The 12095-nt window shown below is 41.7% G+C and overlaps 1 protein-coding gene across 1 annotated transcript in view; it reads right to left on the bottom strand.

Moving 5' to 3' along the window:
* NPEPPS (aminopeptidase puromycin sensitive) overlaps positions 1–12095 on the bottom strand; it is a 33785-nt gene that overhangs the window by 4261 nt on the left and 17429 nt on the right. The window contains exons 6-17 of the mRNA XM_084496551.1: positions 11711–11911; positions 11148–11244; positions 11009–11042; positions 9463–9577; positions 7018–7182; positions 6519–6623; positions 6082–6142; positions 5167–5276; positions 4374–4437; positions 3826–3965; positions 2147–2281; positions 544–763 (exon numbers count right to left, since the gene is read on the bottom strand). Coding sequence (XP_084352677.1) covers positions 544–763; positions 2147–2281; positions 3826–3965; positions 4374–4437; positions 5167–5276; positions 6082–6142; positions 6519–6623; positions 7018–7182; positions 9463–9577; positions 11009–11042; positions 11148–11244; positions 11711–11911 — 1447 coding nt within the window. The remainder of the gene's footprint in view (positions 1–543; positions 764–2146; positions 2282–3825; positions 3966–4373; positions 4438–5166; positions 5277–6081; positions 6143–6518; positions 6624–7017; positions 7183–9462; positions 9578–11008; positions 11043–11147; positions 11245–11710; positions 11912–12095) is intronic.

Genomic DNA, 12095 nt, shown 5'->3' with positions numbered 1-12095 from the left:
AATTAATGAATGTAATTCTTTAATTCCATGTAGACTGATCAGGGCAGAGCTGTATAATAATCCTTCCATGTGCTTGGGGATACCTAAAGAAACCAGGACTTTTCCCGCTCTCATCGGTGCCAATGGAAGAATGCATTGATGTTCCTACAGCAAGAGGGTCAGGAGAAGAAAATTCTGGAGCAAATACAACAGGTTATGCCTGTAACCTGAGCTAGGCTGGTAGTAATAACCATTTTAGACTACAACAGGACTAACTACAACAGGTAAACATGCACGTATGTGGCTTCCCATTCCTATGGTCTCATAAGCAGAGAATTTTTACTCAATCAGCGACCAGGTAGGGAAAAGTTTCACTATTTTAGCTTGCACTTGAGAAAAGAGGATTGTTTTGGGGTTTGGCTGTTTAAGTATAAAATTACCCCCAAATGCCTACTTCAGACCTTCCCCTTCCTTCCTTCTCTGCCCTTCCCAGAGTCTCAATGGCTTAGTCACGCAGAAGCATTTCAAAACCACTAATGGATTTCACATTGTAAGTTTTCCTACCCTCTCCAGGTTTGGGGTCCCATCCCAGTCTCTCCCCTATCGGTGAAAATACATCTTTCACGAACACCTGGATTTCCTCATAGAAGTCTGTGTGGGACAAGAGAGTTGAGAGAATCTCCAGGTTACAGCTGAGATCGCTCCACACGGTGTAATTGGGCTCATTGACAAAAGCTTCCATGACTTTTAGAACCTCTACAGTGCTAATGATTCCAGCTCGGGCCTGGGAGAGGAAAAGACACAGGTTAGTTTTACTTCCAAACAGAATTGAGATGTTTAATAGCTCATTGCCTTAACATTTTTTTTTTCTGTGTGCACAGCCTGCACACCAACTCTCCTGTGAGGCTCTGCCAAGGTGAGCTGACACTGGTGAGAGCACCTCAGCTGTGTGCTCAGGGCACACCATGCTTCTCACACAGGTAAAAGCACTTCACAAGGGGACAGCTGTGTAATTATAAGCACATTTTGCAAACAGGAAGCAGACAGCAAGATTAAGTGACTTAACAAAACTGCAGCAGTGCTGGCAAGAGATAACAAACCTACAGAGTTATTCTCAGCCAGATACTACACCCACCAAAATCTTATTTTATCTAAAAACTGTGAAGATTTAGAGGCTTCGTTTTTGTTCTTCATTAAATTGAGAGTGTAAAACTGCAGAAATCATTTTTGCTTCTTGCTACTCGTGAAACAGTACAAGTAGTACTGCCTTCCCACCCCTGCCAGCAAAATTTAATACTGCTTCAGAGCATCACGGAAACACTTCTGTGCTCAGTACAGTTGATGATACCTACAGTTAGCATCTCCAAACAGATTGCTTAATCTGGAACTGGATCAGTAACTTCCAGCACAGAAAAATAGGTGAAAATCAATTTTTATTATCAAAGCTATCTTCACATGATAAAAATATAATTAAAATGGACACCAGAACAGGAGTCTAATGCAGTATTCCTGTGTTATTTACTCATTTTTCTGTCCCACTGGTCTTGCAATATTTGGGAAGTGACCAAGGCTACAGTTTCAAACCCTCTAAGCCATGGTGAATGACAAGCTTTGAAGCTAGAGAGGTAGGGTATCAAAACCACATTTTTAAAGCTTCCACATATATATATTTGCTAACAAGCAAGAATAAGAAAGTGCAATTTGAAATACATAGTACAGTAGTTAATTGTTCAGAGCTACTACCATCTGCTTTTGGGGTAATAACTTGCTTTTAAACAGTAGAAATCCCCAACAGCCACCTCCTCCAGCTTTAACAAGCCCTACTGGGTAAAACGCATGGTGCTGATAAAGCCTTGGATTAAGTCTTTGAGGGGGTAATTAAAATATCCTTATTTTTAGGAGTTAAAAGAAAGCAAGTTCTCAAAACAATTAATTTTATAAGACTATAAAATAATACATCCCTACATATAAAATGGGAGTTATAGACAGACTGCTTCCACAGGATTTAAGTCTTGTAATACAAGTTAGAACTTGTTGAGCTAATTAATAGTTAAATGTATGCGGTAATCCCAAAGGCGCTTTGCCTCCAGAAATGGAGGCTGACAAGCACTGCTTTCTGCAGCTACTATAGCCCTCATTATTAGACAGAATAGCAAAGGTTGCTTACCAGAGAGAACAGATCATTCTGCAGGCCAAGTCTGTCCACAGGGGGTAGGGAGAGGTCTTTGATCGCTGGTATTAAGTTCTCCAGCATGTCAGGGCTATACTGGGTACGGTAAAACCCTACTGTTCCAAGGTTTAACTGAAACGTACCAAAAGAGTGAAAAATTAAAAGTAAGGAACAAAAAAATAATTTATTTTTGTGTGTGCGTGTGTTTTGTTTTTGGTTTTGTACCGTGAGACGTTTCTCAAAGTACTGCAGCTCTGAGAAGTCAGTCATTTAAACCAAATTTTAAAATAAAGGCTGGGGGGGAGGGAGAGGGCGCACTAAAATTTGAAATAAGGAATGCTCTCTAAGAGAGACAGAAGATGAGAGGGAGCTGGCGTGAGGAAGCAGAGGCTAGGAGCAAGGAGAGAAGATAAACTTCTATGGGTAACTCCTAACTGAAGTAAGGGTAGTGATGTACTGGGAAGATGAAATGCAGGAGACTGCTGGTGCTAGAATCTTATATTTTGTAACCTCACTCTCAACTTGCTCAATTCAAGAAAATGATTCTCTATCTGTAAGAAAGGAGAACAAGTACCTCTGCCCTGCATAAAAGCACGTCATGGGCAGCAAGTTTGATGGATTACATGCTACTACCTGCTGCTATTTCAGTGTAGGCAGTCAAGTATTTTGGTTGGTTGAACAGCAGTACCAGACATAAACCAGAAACATTGCTGAGCTCATCAGGAAGTCGCCCCTCTTTTTGCTGGTGCTACAATTTTGGTCAGTCCAATTGCCAGTCCTCAGGACAGTGGCACTAACTAAAAGCATCAGGCTGACAACCCTTGCAGGCAGCAGTCCTACAAATCCACCTTGGACTGAGCCGAACCGTTGCCTTCTCAGGCAGCAGTATCAAATTTGGGTCTTGTTTGGATGGGTGGGTTTTGGGGCTGTTCATTACATGTCCCTCTGTCACCAGGGGGAAGCAGATAGATATGGTGACAGAAGGGAACACACAGGTCTGACAGCTGCAATATTCCTGTTAGTTAAACGGAAAGGTTTGATTTAGAATGAAAAAGAGACTAACCCTTACTGTTATTTCATGGAGTCACCTCTCGGAGTACAGCTCCAGCTTAGAAACAATTATTCTTCAACCTCATTAGTTCATATGGCAATAATCCCAGTCAGCTGCTGTCTTTCAGTTTTTAAATTCTGTTTCTGACTGGTGTCTGCAACAGATCTCAACAGTGAATTTTTTCACTTGCAGATTTGTACTCGCCTGGTAATAGCCCATTGAAAACCTTCACACTTAATGAAAGATAAACAGGACTATTTTTGCTCAGGACGGACTTGAACTAAACTGTGGTTGCCATAGGATACTGAAAAAGCCACCGCACTTCAAATCAAAAGTTGCCTCTACTTAATGGTGCTCTGTTTTTCTGGGCTTGCACTCCTAAAATGTTCCAGTTTACATCGTCTGGACTACCCTTGGAAGCAAAACTTCCAAGAGAGAAAGGACCACACTAAGCAAGCATTACAGAGAGCAGCCAATATCCAACAGCAACACAGAAAGGTCCCTCCACAAGAAATACAAGATTGCAAGGAAAAAAAGAGAAGAGGAAATTGAAATGCAGGGGCACATTACAGCGACAACCCAGCTTATTGCTAGGAATGTGTTCTCTGCCGTTGTGACAACTCACCTTCACCCACTGGTCTGGTTTAACATCTTTCAAAACCAAGGTCAGCTCTGGTTTGTCCATCAATATTTGCATTTTGGCACAGGTGGGGTCATCACTTGTACAAATACTTATGGGGACCATCCACATCGGAAAATCCTCCCCTAGAAGAGGAAACCAAAAAAAGGAAGGCCTAAGGAAAAAGGGTATGCAAACACTGAGAAAATCTGCCTGATGCTCAAACAAGTTTCAGCAGCAGTTTAAGCAAGTCTGCTTAAATTTAAATTAACAAAAACCTGAAGGAAAAGAGCAGTCCTAGACTCCAAAGCCAAAAATCTGAATCACCTTTGAAGCCAAACGCCTTAATTTCCATAAGCAGAGGAGGTAGGCAGAATTTGTGTCTTAGAATAGAGCTGACTTCCATATGAGGCATTTTTATTTATTCACGACTATAAAACCAGCAGCTTACAGAGCTCCTGAGATAGCAGCATTGGCCTTTCACTGGACATCAGTTTCAGGCATTCATCAAAAGCATCTGAACACTCTGCTCCTGCTCCTAGCACTCATCTTACCAGTATATGGTCCACTGGCACAGAATTTCTTCTGGACTAACTTCAACACTTTGTCCTCTTCTTGCTAAAAATAAAAGAAAGTACTAATAATAACGACAACAACAACAAATCAGATCTCAAAAGAGTTGCAGCTTATTTCAATATTCATGGAACGAAAGGAGGAAGGCATTACCAGCACATCTAATCTCAGCTTCTGTGTATCGCTCTTTATTTCTGTGTACTTTTAAACTTGGAGAAACTTTCATTCTCTTCCACAAATAGAAGCTAACCACAAGAATTCATTCCAGTTTATTAATCACTGTTATTGTTAAAACATACATACCCTAACCCTCAATTGATTTTTTTTTGGTCAGACTTTTGTCTGACCTCAGTTTTTAGCCACTAATCCTCAGTCTGCAATCTGGTAGAGTAAGCATAATCAAACTGGAGCGAGAAGCAAACTGTGCTGCAAGGGGACCTAAGTCAAATATTCCCTTCCTCCCCCCTTTTCACACACAAAGAGCAAACGGGCTATGTCAGCAAACTCCCAGCACGTGATCTAGAGCGCTTGCGGATAAACTCCATTATCACTTTCCACTGGGTTCCTCCAGTGAGCCGCTCTCCCCTCCCTTCAGAATCAGCTCTGTCACTAAACAGCAATTCACTGCGATGTCTCCTGGTCCAAGATCATTATTATTATTTTTTAAGTGACTGGATACTGCCGAATTCGAACTTAAACATATCTAAACACAGACTTTGATCTGGAGTACTGAAAAAACAGAGTTATTACATGGGGAATTGCTAGACAATTTACCTGTTCAGCTTCCACATAAATGAGCGGAAATCCCATTTGTTTGGTCCATGTATTCATCACAGCAGCAATAGGTTTACCACTAGCTTTTTCCAGGCTTTCCCAGAGGTCCTCTGCAGAAGAAAAAAGTCTGACTGAGGTCTCCCAGAGCCCTGCCGTGTCAGACACGACTACAGACACTACACGGGCACCGGAGGGTGGCAGGCTACGTTATGACTCCAGTTTGCCCTTCATGTTTTTGACTGCCTTTTTGTCAAATTGTAACTGATGATGGGCAAGAAAAAGGTAATAGCTTAAACCATTCACAGATGAGGAGAGGGAAGAAGAAAACGTCATTACAACTACAAAATGTCATCAATACACACTGAATATTCAAAGTGATAAACAGAAGCATCTTTCCACAGGTTTTTCACATACTATGCCAAAGAGCCAACTGAACAACATGGGCTGTTAAAGGCTGACAGAGCACGATGTTCCACCTCCGCATTTGTGACTGAGGCACAAAAAAGGTCTAAGTAAAGAAAGCACTGTGAGATGTTAGACCAGACTTTGAACTGTTCAATCACATACGCAATCGATACTGCAAAACAAAGCTTGCAAAAGGCTGAAGCTTACACAGCAAACCACGATACACTACTTCTAAATTAAATCTTCACTCAGATATATGCTTGGCAGTGGTAAATGCACGTCCTTCAGATTACCTCATCCACACACTCCTGAGATACAGAACCCCTACAGGATGCTGAATTCTGGCTGTGCAGGTGACACAGTGTATAAAGCTGGAAACAAGCCAATTACTTCCTTGCATTTCAGTTATCTCAAGTTGGAAAACCAGCTTTGTAAGAATCCATCAATTTAGCAATAAAAAATTTGTCTCCAGAAATCAGTTTTCTTAAGCATGTAATAATCATCAGTTACCTGTAGCTGCATTCTTCTGCAGGAACTTTGTTAAATATAAATTCATTCCTTTCCGAAAGTCCTGGGAACACACAATTGAATAGGTAATGGCACCAGAATGTCCTCTCTACCTCCCTCCGCACTGCATTTATATTCAAGAACCAGCCAAACAATCCTAGGATCAGTGTGCACATCTAACTCCCACCTAAACTATGCTACTAGAAAGAATACCTTAAAACATTTTTATTAGCCAACTTTTAGTACTGAAATAGTGGGGAAAATACAGAAATAGAACTCTTATTTCTCCTAGCTAAATTCAAATACAGCCCAGAAACCACACTGGCGAAAATCCTTCAAAATATAAAATACATACATTTAATAGTATAATTTTATTTTTTTTTTTTACTGTAAAAAGATTTGGCAAGCTACACTTAGTTTTTTGACAACAATCTTTTTACCTCATCACCAATGTAGTCATGTAGCATTCGGATTACAGACGCTCCCTTGCTGTAAGAAATAGCATCGAATATTTCATCCACTTCGGATGGATGGCCAACACTAACCTGTGGTAAACAGGATAATTAACAGTGAGAACAATTTTAACTGCCACAAGATTTTGATTTTGCTTGTTTTATTGCTTAAGGAGCTGACTTTTCTCTTTGAAGAAAGCACACGTATATCCATCCCCAATTTGTCTTAGTGGAATCTGCACCCACTTTGCCATCTCAAGTCAGTAGAGCAGGAACACTCCTGAAGAAGCCATCATCGAACCCTCAAACCTCACTTTCGAAATATTAGAAATACTAACAAAGGAAAAGCCACAAAGCGTAAATGCAACTTCAGATTTTCCTTTGCATTATGAATGACTGCACAGTTCTCTTTTCTCAATAGGAAAAAAAACTCACATCCAGCTGACAAGAAAAAAGGGAGATGACTAGAACAAAGAAAAAATCTTACTTCAATAGGATGGCTGTTGTCTAAGGCATCAAGCTCTTGAGCTCGCGTGTAATCAGCAGAAACAAATTGAGTCCAGATATCGTACTCTGGGAAGCAGTGATCTACACATAGGTACTCAATCCAGGAGGCAAATCCTTCATTCAGCCAGAGATGGGTCCACCATTCCTGGAAAGACGAGAAGGCAGAATAAAATAAAATTAACAACAGAATTCCAGGAACATCACTTAATCAATAAGAGACTTGCAGAAAAGGTAAGCTGTTAACAGCCTAGTGTAGCATAAATCAGAAAAGGTAATACACATAAACACAAATTCCTCCCTATAAAGAAGCCCGCAGCCCAAGCATAGTGGTTAGCGGAGTCTTCCCCTGCCTGAAGTCCTAGGAATTCTGCATGGAGAGCATGGAGGTACAAGTGAAACTCCCAGACTAGACTAGAGGTCAGAGCAGAGCCACTGAGGGAGTTGTCATGAATGACTACTACGAATGTTATCTAGGTTAGGAAGCTGAGTCAGTGATATGCAAGGCCACGGTTCCACAAAGCAGCAGAACTGTGGCCAACACGAGAGTGTTGTCTTCAAGCTGAATAAGATCAGCTGCAGAGAACTAATTTGTTGTTTGTTGCTAACAAACATGCTTACATACAGTAGAAAACCTGGAGTCTAGAAGTGTTCCAGACTATGGAAACCTGAAATCTACTGAATAGCTAAAAGTGGTTTCACCCAGCCAAGGATGGGCTTCATTTAAAATGTGCATGTTACATTGATGTTTATTTTTTTTCCCTTCATTTCTAATATCTAACTGAAGCAGGAGAGATAAGGAAACAAGCTACGGATAGCAAGGATGAAAACACCCTTTTCATAACCACACTTACCATCGTATAAACCTAAGTGTGGTGCTTAATTCAGAAGAGCGTGGCTGTGACGATATGGACCCTTCAGTAAATAAACCAAGCAGGACGCAGAATCAGCCCAGTAAGCTGTTCCACAAAGCACTACTGCTTCTGTGATGAACGAGACATTTACCCCAGGGAGAGTGAAATTTCAATAAGGAAAGCTGTTACTGGAACTCTAGGCAGATAAGCCCAGCTTTATTTTAAGAGCGAAGACTATCTGGTTTTCTTTTACATTTCTGACTGCATCCATTTCCAGGTCAAGGTTCTAATACAAAGGTTGGTGCCAAAGGATTACTGCAACCGCAGAACAGATTCCCAAGTGATGTTTGGACATCTAAATCTTTTCGCCCCCATTTTTGTCCCTCGTCTCACATGCAACCCAAGTGCTCAAGAACCTACTTCTTCCCCTGAAAGTCTTCTGATCTCATTTATATTTGCTACAGAGGAACTGGTACATTGTGCTGCCCAGTAAGACCTGGTACTGGCAAACTAAACCAGTGACGCTGAGGCTGGTGCAAGCATCTCAGGTTATAGAGGAGAAAGGGCTGACTTTCCAGAAACTTGGAAGTAACTCTGAAATCTGTTTTCACTTTTCACAGCTGCACCACAGAAGAGAACTTGCTCTGCACTGCTCTCACATGGAAGCTACCTGTGCTATCACAAACAAGAACACGGCTGACAAGATTTTAAGAGGCACAGCACTGTGAGAAGGTTTGAGAACCTCTGCTGAGCGTTAATATTTATATTGGTGGTTTTCTTCCACCCACTCACACTTCATTTAAGCAGCCTGAAAGCCAGAACAGTGCAGATTCGGGGCTCCAGAGGCGATGTTCTTTTTTTGCCAAACACTCTGGTTTCTAGCAATACAAGAAGCTTCCTAACCTGTGAAATATTTGGATTCAAACATCTATTTGTGGGGATTGGGGATAAGGAGTGTCAGATCTAATTAACAGAGTAAGCTGAAGCTTTGTTAACAGCAGAAACTCTGACAGATACAGCTTTCAGTTTTTAGCACTAAATGGAGCTTATTTACAGATTTCAGTCTTGCTGCTTCACATAATGCTTCTGTTCCCACTAAAATTACTTAAACATCAAACCATTCAGACAGCTGGCTTCCCATATACCTGAAATAATTCACGTAAGTTACTACTGAGCACCTTCTCAGCTAGTGGACTAGAGTGATTTGCAATGCTGAGCTGGCACTGATGTGCCTTGGTATGAAAGCCTGACGAGTGAATCATGCCTACCTGAAAGGAAAACTGGATTACTGCCTCTGAGTAATCTGACTAGCCAAAATCATTTGCATGGAACACCGGCACAACTCTAACTAGAACAGTACTCAAACAACTGAACAACGTTTCAAACAGAGAAAGTCTAAAAATAGTTTTAAAGAACACAGTGGTGAAGAAGAGAGTGATAATAAAGCACTAGTTATAAATTAAAAAAAAATAATAACATGACATGCCCAAGATGTTATTAAGGGACACTTTAAATAGCACATGATATGAAGCACGTTTCAAAGAAAACTAGAAGAACTTGTAACTGTTAGGTACCATAGTCACAAGGTTTCCAAACCACTGATGAGCAAGTTCATGTCCTACAACCAGAGCAACCCACTGGCGAGATGAAGAACAGGAATTTTTGGGGTCAATGAGCAATGCAGTCTCCCTGTATTTAAAAGAGAGAGATAACTGAACAGAGTGGCACACGCCTAGAGAAGAAAAACACAATCACAAGTAGGTTAAATTACCTAAGCAAGCTAAAAAGTGATCAGTACAACTGGAAAAAACAAGAGCTATTTCAGTTTAGACACTTTTTTTTTTTTTGTTAAATTCCACGGTTATTGGAATGCTTTGGAGCAATAGTTCCTCATGGCATGCAAGAAGACAAGTGCAAAAACCCAAGCAGGACCAAGAAAGTTTACCCTTTATTTATGCAAGAGCTCACCTACGTAATCTAGCAAGGGGGGATTTGGGGAGGAGAGGGCAAATCTCACCTTAACTGTAACTCCCTGTGCACTGCAAGCTGTACGCACAGCAAACCTCCTCTGCCTCCCCCAGCCCCAGGGGAACTCCAGCTCCTCCAAGTGCCCGGCCGGCCGTGCTGCACACGTGCACGGGATTCTCCACGTGCAGCTCACACACGCACGTGCCCCTAGGTCGGGCACACGGCCTTGCACTAGCACCCCCGTCGCGGTCAGGACACGGTGGGTCAGCCAGAAAAAGGATTCTGGACCGCTGAGACTCAGAGGGGAAAAACGGGCACCTCAAAACACAGGCGGTGCCTGCGGGTTAGGCCGACCTTCTGTCCCCAAAGGGATAAAGCAAGCGTGCCAAGCCGAGTACAAGGGGGGGAAAATTAACAGCAAAATTAAGAAAGGCTTCCAAAAATTCTGCTCATTCAAGACAAATATTTTTTTTTTTTCCCCACAGGGAGTAAAGTATCAGGTTTCATCCAAATTGCAACTAGAAGTTGATTTTAAACCGAGGTTCAAATTTCCATCACATTTTTTTTTGAGGTCAAATCAACAGTTTTGCAGAAGAAATTCAACTGATTTCAGATTTAAGTCCAAAGCTTACAAGTCCAATCTTGCACAAAATGAAGGAAATCAGTCTAGCAATGAGCACAGATAATGTAAGAGTATCGAGCAAAGGTACAAAAACTTGATCAGATGAACATAAAAAAACTGAAAAGGAAGGCAAGTTAGTATTTTTGATTTACATGGTTATAATGTGGTTGCTAAATTTACCAACTTGCCTACGACATAAAGCAAGAAACCCTTCCAGCTGTGTCAGTAAGTACATAACTTTTATGGGGGAAAAAAGCAGCCAAGAAAGTTCTCTTGTGGAACAGGCAGTGCTGCCAGACAGTTAAAAATCCTCACACCCTTGGACAGTAGTCACATAGCTCACTCTTGCCTTCCTAAGATTTGTATAATAATGCACGCTGCTGCAGAAGTCAAAATTACCCAAACTGAAGCAAGATCTGGAGGTATTTACTCAGTCTTATTTGGGATGATAGCAGCTCCCTAAAACTAATCCAGTTACTTCCAAGAATTAGTGAACAAAGAGGGGGAAAGACAGTATTTTAACAGCATACCTATAAGTAACAAGGCCCCAGTTCTCCATGGCACCTTTATAAAATAAATACAAAGGTTTATTGATATTGATACACACCTCTTCCTAAATGTTTATAATTCAAATAAAATACAGTTCATCAATAAAGTGAGTTACTTTACCAGCAGCAAAATCTGCAATAGCTATGAGATCAATTTTAGGAAGAGGGTAAGGAACATTGAAGTAGTCCTTATAAAAAGGCAGAGTTTTAGCAGCAACCTGTAAGAGATAAGAGGAGAAACTTAGTAAATATTACGTGAACTTGGAACAATTGGTGTAACTTGAAAATTTCTTTATGGCTGAAAGTAGCCTAAGAAAACAGCAGACACAAGCTTTCCTCCAGAAGCTCAATTCCCAGCTTCCAGAGCACGGTGGTTTGGAAACTCCCCTTCCCTTCTCCTCCCAGGCTGCAGCCTACCGTCAGCACTTCTCCTTGTCTGCGGATGGAAGCCTACACTATCAAATCAAAACAACTCCAGTAAAATGCATACTTTTGTCATTAAAGACACGAGTTTGTCCACAGGTAACATTTCGTTTACCATCGGGGCCAGTCTCCTGGAGCTATTGAAGCAAAAACACCCCCAGAAGCTTTGTGCACATTTACGTGGCCGAGCAGAGGACAGAGGCACGTGCAGCCTGTTGGAGGTCGCGACAGCAGTGAGGGAATCACCCGGGGCACATTTACCTCTAATGCAAACTTTCCTTGTTCTGCTTTGCCAACCGGAGTGTAAACACGCACTAAGACGCCATCCAGGGACCTGGTCTCTACGAAGTCGTATTCGCCCACCACAAATGCCACCAGGTACGTCGACATTATAGGGGTGCGAGCAAACTTCACCTCCACCAGGTTTTCATCGTCCGGGTACGGCTTGCGGTCAATGACGTTCTGCAACAAGAGAGAATCAGGTTAGGCTCATGGCACCGAGACTGCACCACGCAACACATCCAACTAACTATTGCGTCATTAAGAGCCACACATTTAACAGGGAAGATCTCTGATTATAAAATACAGATCATACCACAGGTCCCCCGCCTAGCTATGAAAAGCCCCATCATATACGGGGGCGTGC

The sequence above is a fragment of the Aythya ferina genome (genome assembly GCF_964211825.1).
Source record: "Aythya ferina genome assembly, chromosome: 23".
Taxonomy (NCBI): Eukaryota; Metazoa; Chordata; class Aves; order Anseriformes; family Anatidae; genus Aythya; species Aythya ferina.
This window is presented reverse-complemented; position numbering and strand designations above follow the sequence as displayed.